This window comes from Prionailurus viverrinus, chromosome A2 (assembly GCF_022837055.1).
Source record: "Prionailurus viverrinus isolate Anna chromosome A2, UM_Priviv_1.0, whole genome shotgun sequence".
In the NCBI taxonomy this organism is placed as follows: domain Eukaryota; kingdom Metazoa; phylum Chordata; class Mammalia; order Carnivora; family Felidae; genus Prionailurus; species Prionailurus viverrinus.
In genome coordinates, this window is record NC_062562.1 from 4,473,336 (window position 1) to 4,483,182 (window position 9,847).

The window sequence follows — 9,847 nt, forward strand, 5'->3', positions numbered from 1 at the left end:
CCTACCTTCATGGACCTACAGGGAGGGTCTGTGCATAAAAAAGTATTTCAATATCTAGTTTCTTTTAAAACCTAAATACTCTATGATTTATGTTAAAAAACATCATCCTAACACAAAGTCCATGACACAGTAATAGTTGCATCTGTGTTTTCACAGACCTGCTCAGTTCATCTACTAGTTACAAAATGTATAAATAACTAATTACAGCCAAAGCAGGTAACAAAGTGTCTAGCCTACATTCTGCAGATCATTATGGCTGAGAATAAACTAGCTACCCAATCTAACCACAGAAGCTGGGTATTTGGTTTGGGGTTAATCCCGATCACACGGCTCACCATCAAGCAAGCAGCTCATATGGATTATGCCCAAGATGTGAGCACAGCACTCTGTACCCCAATCCTTCTCTGGCTCATCATTTCCACGGAGAAGTTTCATCCTAAGTAAAAGGGGTCAGAACTATCATCACTTCCAGCTTCCCAAAAAACTGACCTTTTCATAAACCCAAAGATCACTACCAATTCTTCTTTTTAAAAAATGCTTTTCATAATCTCTACCTCCAACATGAGGCTTGCACTCACAACCCCGAGATCAAAAGTCACATGTTCTACGGACTGAAACAGCCAGGTGCCTGCCCCTTTGTAAACTTTTCTTTTGTCTTAAGTAATATCTACACTACCAACCCCTCTTGACAGAATTGCAGACCACCCTCAAAGAAATCCCACTCAAAATACACATTCAACTATTGAGAATGTGAGGGTTTTAAGAGTGGTATCCTCAGGGTGCCTGGGTGGTTCACTCGGTTCAGCACCCCAACTCTTTTTTTTTTTTTTTTTTTTCCCAACGTTTTTTATTTATTTTTGGGACAGAGAGAGACAGAGCATGAACGGGGGAGGGGCAGAGAGAGAGGGAGACACAGAATCGGAAACAGGCTCCAGGCTCTGAGCCATCAGCCCAGAGCCCGACGCGGGGCTAGAACTCACGGACCGCAAGATCGTGACCTGGCTGAAGTCGGACGCTTAACCGACTGCGCCACCCAGGCGCCCCAGCACCCCAACTCTTGATTTCGGTTCAGGTCACGATCTCGTGGTTCATGAGTTCAAGCCTGCATCACACTCTGTGCTGACAGTGCAGAGCCTAAGTGGGATTCTCTCTCTCCCTGTTCCTCCCTCGACTGTGCTCTCAAAATAAATAAACTTTAAAAAAAAGTGGTATCCTGAATGCCCAATTTGATTTTCTCACTTATCTTCAGGATAAAATTGGGGGAATATTCTTCTATAGCCCTAAGATATTTATAACATTTAATTCCGAAAACCTTTTAGAAGTAAGTTTTTAGGGGCACCTGGGTGGCTCAGTCCGTCAAGCGGCCAACTTCGTCCCAGGTCATGATCTCGCAGTTGAGGAGTCTGAGCCCAGCATCAGGACAGCTCAGAACCTGGAGCCTGCTTCAGAGTCGCTGTCTCCCTCTCTCTTTGCCCTTACCCAACTCACACTCTCTCTCTCTCTCTCTCTCTCTCAAAAAATAAACATTAAAAAAATTTAAAGAAAAAAAAGTAAATTTTTATAAGTGGATTATATTTTGAAATTGATAAACTGCTTACTCCCAGATACCCCAAATTTAGATTACAGACCTTAAAAATATTAAACACACACCTACCATATGACCCAATCATTCACAGCTACTTATCCAAGAGAAAATAAAGCATGTATTCATACAAAAACTTGTACCTAAATATTCACAGCAACATTTGTAATACCCTAAAACTGGAAATCTGTCTACTAAACAGGTAAATGAAAAACCAAATTGTAGTAGAACCATAAGCTGAAATGCTACTCAGCAACGAAAAGTAAAAAACTATACACAACAAAAGGGAATCTCAACACAATCCTACTCGAACAAACCAGACCAAAACAAGGAGTATACATAGGATGCCATCATATAAAAGTCTGTATCTGAGAAAATCTCATCTGGCAAACTAATCCACACCAAGGTTTCTCAGCCTCAGCACTACAGGTGTCCCTGCCGGAAGCTCTGCTGGGTGGGACCGCCGCATGCATCCCTGACCTCCACCCAAGAGGTTCCAGTAGCAACCCCATCCCTCAGTCTTACAGGTGAAAAACAAAAATGTCTCCAAGACACTTCTAAATGTACCCCGGAGAGGAAAAAAAGTCAACTGTGTTGAGAACCACTGATGCATACTGAAGGAAAGCAGATCTATGGTTGGGGGTAGGGGGAGAGAACTCCAAAGATTACAGAGGAGAGAAAAAACTTGTGGGCGTCATAGACATATTTATTACACCGATTCAGTGAGGGACTCCTAATACTGACACCAAGCTGCACGTTTCCAGTACGTGTGCTTATTGTGCCAATAACGCCAATACAGTTTCTGAGGTTTATTTTTATTTATTTTGAGAGAGAGCACGTGTGCACAAACGGGAAGGGCAGTGAGAGAGGGAAAGAGAATCCCAAGCAGGCTCCGCACAGAGCCCATTTCGAGGCTTGATCCCACAAGCTGTGAGATCATGACCTGAGCCGAAATCAAGAGTCAGACGCTTAACTGAGCCACCCACGCACCTCAGCAATACAGATTTTTTATAAAGTTTCTACTTCTGCTTGTGGAATTTCAAACTAACTCTAATAACTTGATTTGTAACTCCAACATAAAGCAGATTTTAATTTTTTTAATGTTTACTTACTTTTGAGAGAGAGAGGGAGGGAGACACAGAACCCGAAACAGGCTCCAGGCTCCGAGCTGGCAGCACAGAGCCCGACGCGGGGCTCGAACCCACGAACCACAAGATCATGACCTGAGCTGAAGTTGGACACTTAACCCACTGAGCCACCCAGGTGCCCCAACATAAAGTAGACTTTAAAGTAATCTTTCAGAGAGACTGAAGCCACAATAAGAGATATACCTAGACCAGCTAAACGTCTTACCAATAATCTGCTTGCTAACTGGCTCTCAACTCCCAATGAACACTGTCTACTCTGGCACCCGATCACTCACCCTAAGTTCTAAACAGATGCAACATAAAATTTTTTTCTAACATTCCATCAATCTATTTCATGATACAACAAAAACCAAGCGTAAGATACCTGTTAAAAACCTTCCAAGTCATTAAGATGAAGTATGTTTCCTATGGCTTATGGAATTGTTTCACTGACTGCATTCTTTGAGCTCATCATTTTTCATGTCGCTGCCCCACCGTGCTAGAATTATACTGTACCTAAAGACCACAACTAAAAAGACAGTGCCTGCGCCACAAAAAACTGCTACATTTGCTGAATCCCTACCCTCTCTTTCTCTTATTCAATGCTCTCACTGCTTTTAGTTTTTCAACAAAGAGTGTAGTTTGAATGGCAACCCCAACACCCTGAAAACCTGATCTTATCTCCTGAGGGAAAGATTCCCTCCTCCCCCAATCCCTGCTCACATTAGGTCCTCAGCTCCTCTCATGTTATTTACTGTTCATAGCACTACTCATGACTCCAGCTCTCTACCTGGCTGGTTTTTTAGCCGCAAAACCAGCATAACCTGTACCCAAGGTAGCTCACGGGGATGCTGTGAGAATCAACAAACAATCGAACAAAAAGCAGCTTGGTAAATGTTAGGCACAATATGCAAAGGAGCAGGACAGGTAACTAAGCATCACATATCCAGGTCTGAACCCCAACGTCACCATCTCCTTGCTAGGCTTCAGTTCCTTACTAGCCACACTTACAGGTCTGAAGGAGACTCAGCACACAGTAACAGTGGCACTGACAGATTTCTGTAACAATTTTGACGGGGATGGATTCAGTCCTAGCCTTCTGCTGTTACACAGTGATTAAAAGTCCACCAGGGCGGTGGCTGAGGCCACCTAGGCACAGCCGCTACAGTCCACGGGAGGAGCAATTCAGCTTTCAACTCTGACTGTAAAACATGGTAATGGAAGAGCCCATCTGAGAACCCCAAAAAGAAACAACCTAATCTTTGCAGAGGATCTCTTTGCCTAGCCATGAATAAAATCAAAGAAAAAAGTAAAAGCAAGGAGCTGGCAGCATGCATTCAAATCATCTGGGGCCCCCATTCTAAAGTTGAGCTCACAATGTAACGTGCCTCAAAAATCCTTTTTATCAAGTGTACACTTTTTAAAGTACAGCAAACACTCAAATCATTGCAGAGAATTTGGTTTAAATAAAACACTTCCACTGACTATGTTTAGAGAGGTTACCGGGGTAGCACTGTGGAAGCAACAAGGCCCTTGGAATCAAGATGGCCACCCCAGTCTCTGGGTCAAGTTCCTTAATGAGTTTTCTCAATTGTTTAAAAAAAAAAAAAAAAAAAAAAAATCTTTTTCTCGGTTCTACAACAGAGTTAATGTTACCTCCCTGGGAAGCTATACTAAATACAGTTTCTCATTTTTAAAATGACCAGTCCGTCTCTCAATTTTCTGATTCAGCCACAAGATTAATCTAGAAAAAGAATAGGTTAAGTCACTGATTTTAAATATATGGTGCAACCTTTACTTAACTGGGGGCGGGACACCTAAACCCACATGTAGTCCTCTAAAATGAATGCTTTTTCCCCAACAAAACATACTAAATATACTCTAACTCTGAATCTTGATTGCCTTTAGATGAAAATTTCTCATCAAAATAAAACAAGTCCTCCCACACCCAGGAGAAAAGGAACTGGAAAACAAGCTTTCCTATCCGGGGTCCTCAATCAAGCTTGCTTGCTCATTGCTTTTTTGCTGTCCAGCACACTCCACTCCCGCTACAGACAGGTCAGAAGAACCGCTTCACTCAATTCCCATCCCTAAAAAGGCTTTCAAGATAAAAATCTGGATTCCTTGGCCTGGCCCCCAGTATTTTAGCATGAAATGCTAAAGCAGCTTCAGTTCCTTACAAATAGCAAAGCAAACACCTAAAATCCCTGGTCTTTAGACACTCTCCTCCCAGCCCCTCCCCATTCATCTTCTCTCATCCACCTCCAACAGCTCCCTGGGGGCAGGTTAGGTTGGAGGGAGGGTGGCCCCTGCACGCTCCCAGCCGGATAATTCCTTTTACTTCTCACAACTAATTACCCTACTACAGAAATGTAAATTGCCTCCTCTTCTGGGCAAAGCCTTTATGCCAAAGAGCTCGGTTTCCTAAGCTTCCTCACACCACCAAAAAAAAAAAAAAAAAAAAAAAAAAAAAAAAAGTTTTCCACCAGCCACACGAAACCGATCTAAATGTTGCTAATTAATATATCCTCTATTAAGCAGTCCTAAACTCTGGATTCTTTCCAACAAGGGGTATTTTCTCTCTAAAAGCCTTCAGGTTCTTCCTAATAGTCCACATCTTAAATGAATCAATCACAAAATGACCACTTGAAAATGCACAGGAAAATGGGAAATTTGAAAACTAATTTATAATTTATCCAACTTCTCACCTAACATGGTTCCAGCAACACTTCACCCTGTGATAAATGCTTTAAAAGATAAAATACGGGGAAAATATGTATCTTAAATGCCCCCAACTATGGCCCTCAAAAAGCCTACAAAGCTCCCTAAATAGATGATGAAAAGAGTCCAAGTGAACATCTCTCTTTCCAGTTTTCAACAGTAAAGTATTGGAAAAACTTCCAGGATGCCTTTTCTGTTGTGGTTTCTCAGGACCAGTAACCATGGTATTTTGTTCCTCTCCACCTAAGAAGAGAAAGTTTAACAAAGCTAGTGTTGACTGAATGCTCATTAACAAAGCAATTTCACTGCATTCACTATCAAACTCTAGTTACGCATATTAAAAATTTCTGGGAAGGCAAATTCATAGAGAGAAAAGTATATACAAGTAACCAGAACCTGGGGAAAGGGAGAGAATTAAGTTACTGTATAAAGGCTCCAGTCTGTTTGGGAAGATGAACGTTCTGCACATGGGCAAGGGTTGATAGCTGCACAACAAGGTGAATGCGCTTAATGCCACTGAATCGCACATTCAAAAATGGCTAAAACTGTAAATTTTATGTTATGCACGTTACATTTTTTTTTTTTTTTAAACTTGTGTTAAAATCGAATGTGTGCCCAGGCTTCCCCCCTCCTGGCCGGACAGCTGTTGGTCATAGCCACGACGTCTTTCAGGTGACTGTAATCAGAATGGGTGGGTTTCAGGGGGGACACACGATAACACTTCGAAGCTTTAATTAAACTTGAAAAACCAAGGACCCCGCACAGAGCCCCACGCTGGGTTTAAAAGGTGACGAAGTTTGCAAGTGGTGAGCCCGCCTGATGATGGAAAATCTTCCCCTGGAACACGGAAGAAGTTTCTTTCTTTTCCGCTACTCTTTCTTGTTCCTAAGGGTGAACACCGAGCAGCAAGGTCCGAACTCTCTACAAATACGTACTGCGCACCTGGGGAGGAGCGAAGGACGCGACGAGGGACTCGGGCCGGAGCCACAGCGCAGGGCTAGCGCGGCTCTGGCCGAGGCACTTCCCGCGGGGCGGGGGAAGGGGAAAAGGAAGAGGAGGCGCCCCGAACCGGCCTCGCGGTCCCGGCCGAATGAAATCTACCCGCCTCGGCTGCCGTTTACCGAGGCTCGCCGCGCGCGAAACCCTGCGCGCGCACTCCCTCCCCTCCCCCCACTTCACGGATCGGGAAACTGAGACCACGGACGGTGGGGGAGGGCGGGCTGGGACACCATTCAACCCAAGGTCACCCGACAGGCGAGCGGGCCGCGGACTCTGCGACTCCCCGGGCCGCGCCATCATCCCCGTGCGCAGGGCCCCGGCCGCAGGCCTCGGCGTCGGGCCCGGCCTAGAGGGACCCGCGGAGTGGAGGACCGAGGCCTGCGAGGAGGGTGCGACCCTTGAGGCGTCCACGGCGTCGCCCGGCTTCACTCCTCACGGCCTCGGCCGCCCCCACCCTCGGAAGGCCCGGCGGGGAAGGCCCGGGCCGAGGCCGCGCCGGTGGGAGGCCGCCAACAGACCTAACGGAGCCGCCGCCGGCCGCCGCGAAGATGACCGGCCCGGGACAAGGAGCCGTGGAATACTCACCCCTTCGGGCCCGGGGCCCCGTTGCCACTTGGCACGCCGGGCGTGCCGCTCTCCTCCTCCATTTTAGGTTCCGTCGCCGCCACCTCGGCCGCCGCTTCGACCCCTGCCGCCATTTTCTCCGCGTCTGGGCTTTGTGTGAGGGTACGGGCTGCGCGGCGCTGCGCCTGCGCGCTCACGTGACTCGGCGCGACCAGTAACGCCTGCGCGCGCAGGGACCGGCTCCCGCCTCGTCCCCTCCCGCCGCGGGCCACGCCCCTGCCCCGGGCCACGCCCCCGCCGCGCGCAAGCGCACACGCGCAGCTGTTATTCATTCATTACCGCGACGAATTTGCTTTAGGCACCTATTGGATACTCCACCAGCTCTCCAAGTCTAGCTGGAGAGTATCTCCCCACCTCCCCACCTGGACCTACTCATTCCCAGCTTTCTGTAATCAGAGCTGGCGCAGAAGTAGCGAGAAAGTTCTGTTTCCTAGAATATAGAGGAATTAGCTAGGCTAGGAGGGCCAGGATACTGGTCAGGCCAGGCAGAACTGCTGTGCAAAATGCTGTCTCCCTAAGCAAGTATCATCCTGCACCAAGAATATCTGTGGCCTCTGTCTGGCCTGTCTCCCTACCACATTGGGAGCTCCTGGGTGCAGAGCTCGTGGCCTACATTCCTCTCACTGAACCCATTAACCAAAAACCAAAACATGTGGCTGAGGACTTAGCATGTGCTCACAGATGTTTCTTTCTTTTTTTTTTTTTTTAATTTTTGAGTTTATTTATTTATTTTGAGAGAGAAAGAGAGAGGGAGGGACAGAGAGAGAAGCCCAAGCAGGCTCTGTGCTGTCAGCTCGGAGCCCGACGAGGGGCTGGATCCCATTGGATGGAGAGATCATGACAAGCCGAAATCAAGAATCAGATGCTCAACCGACTGAACCACCCAGGGGCCTGAATCACGGATGTTTCTTTAGTGAACGAAAAAGCAAGAATCCAAACATGATGGAAGAAATTAGTCACAGGCCAGGAGAGTCCCTTAACTGGGGCCCCTTTCTGCCTACCCCTGGATTCCTTTGTCCTGAAGGCTTGACTCTGTCCAGAAACAGGTTTTCAAGGGCTGTTACAGGATGTGTCATGAGGAAACCACATTGGCTTGGGAAGAGGCCAGAGCCCAGGAGAGAGAGTATTTAGAGGCCTCAGGCTCCCTTTCCCCACAGCACCTCCCTCCCCAGTGTCTCTGGAACTTTGAAGTGCTTCGCTGGATCTCGCAGAAGTTTCCATCCAACCATCAAGCTCTCTCTGGGCTTACAAAGGGAAAGTTCTCTTTACCCCTTCTCTACACGTCATCAAGCTCTGGCGGAATATCTCATCTGCCACACCCTCCTAGCTGCTTAAATCTTCCTGGTGATTCTGACCCAGGCTGAGAATTCCAGGCCCAGAGAAGAAATCCAGTAGCCCAGCCTGACAGAGGGTAGGCCCCACTCCCACATAGTTCCCAAACTCCTGTGTCTCACAAAATTTCCTCCTATCACCCATCTTCAAGGACCTCCTCCTCCCACACCCCCTCTGCTCTACTAAAATCTCCTGGGCACACCCCCTTCTTCTGTGGCCCCACTGGAATCTAAGCTTTACTATCCTCTCCCTAGACTGTAGGGGGCAGAAGGAGCCTCACAAACCTCTGAATCCCCTTGTTCAGCGTGGCTCAGACAGGGTGGAGGAGACCATAACAGTCTAAGAGAAAGAGGGAGCAAAGTCTGAATCAAATGCAAAGCAACAGGGACAAGAAGGCACCTGGCTCTCCAGTCCCTTCTCCTGCAGTGTGACCGGAAATCAGGGATAAGCCAGGCCCTGGTTGAAGAGACAAATTCTTCCAGCCCAAGCTCCTACGGGCTGGGGGCTGGTTGACTTAACCCAACACTGCCCCCAGGAATTTTGCAGTCTCCTGAACTATTACCTTCTTCACACTTTCCTTTGGCACGCATTCTTTTCCTTTAAAGAAAGAGGCTTTTGGGGGCGCCTGGGTGGCTCAGTTGGTTAAGCGTCCAACTCTTGACTTCAGCGCAGGTCATGATCTCATGGATCGTGGGATCGAGCCCCGTTTCAGGCTCTGCGCTGTTAGAGGCTCTGCTTGGGATGCTCTCTCTCCCACTCTCTCTGCATGCACGTGTGCAAGTACACGCTCTCAAAATAAGCATTAAAAAAAAAAAAAGAAATATGCTTTTAAATTCTACTTTACATCACAGCACATACTGAAAACTTGCTAAAATAGCTTATTGTGAAAAATAAGAGGATGCTGTTAAAGTAGAAACTCAGTCATGCTCACTGCCAACAGCTCTGAGCCTAAGACTTGCTCTCTCTTTTGCGAGGGTTAAGGGTCATTAAAGACCACCCAGCACCAAACTACATACTTCTCCTCACTTTATATAAAAGTGTTAGAAGAGGGGTGCCTGGGGTGGCTCAGTCGGTTAAGCGTCTGACTTCGGCTCAGGTCGTGATCTCACAGTCTGTGAGTTCGAGCCCTGAGTCAGGCACTGTGCTGACAGCTCAAGAGCCTGGAGCCTGCTTCGGATTCTGTGTCTCCCTCTGTCTCTGCCCCTCCACTGCTCATGCTCTGTCTCTCTCTGTCTCAAAAATAAATAAAAATATTAAAGAAGAAGAAGAAGAAGAAGAAGAAGAAGAAGAAGAAGAAGAAGAAGAAGAAGAGAGGTGCCTGGGTGGCTCAGTCAGTTAAGCGTCTGACTCTTGGTTTTAGCTCAGGTCATGATCTCACGGTTTGTGTGTTCGAGCCCCTCATGGGGCTCCATGCAGACGGTGAGGAGCCTGCATGGAATTCTCTCTCTCTCCCCTCCCTCCC

The 9,847-nt window shown here is 47.2% G+C and overlaps 1 protein-coding gene across 8 annotated transcripts in view; it reads right to left on the reverse strand.

The window, feature by feature from the left end:
• HNRNPM (heterogeneous nuclear ribonucleoprotein M) overlaps positions 1-7,175 on the reverse strand; it is a 40,311-nt gene extending 33,136 nt beyond the window's left edge. For all 8 annotated transcript variants that reach the window (XM_047834665.1, XM_047834643.1, XM_047834660.1 and 5 more), the window contains exon 1: positions 7,015-7,175. In XM_047834665.1, the coding sequence (XP_047690621.1) occupies positions 7,015-7,127 (113 nt within the window). In that variant the 5' untranslated portion in view covers positions 7,128-7,175. The remainder of the gene's footprint in view (positions 1-7,014) is intronic.
• Between the last annotated feature and the right edge of the window lie 2,672 nt (positions 7,176-9,847).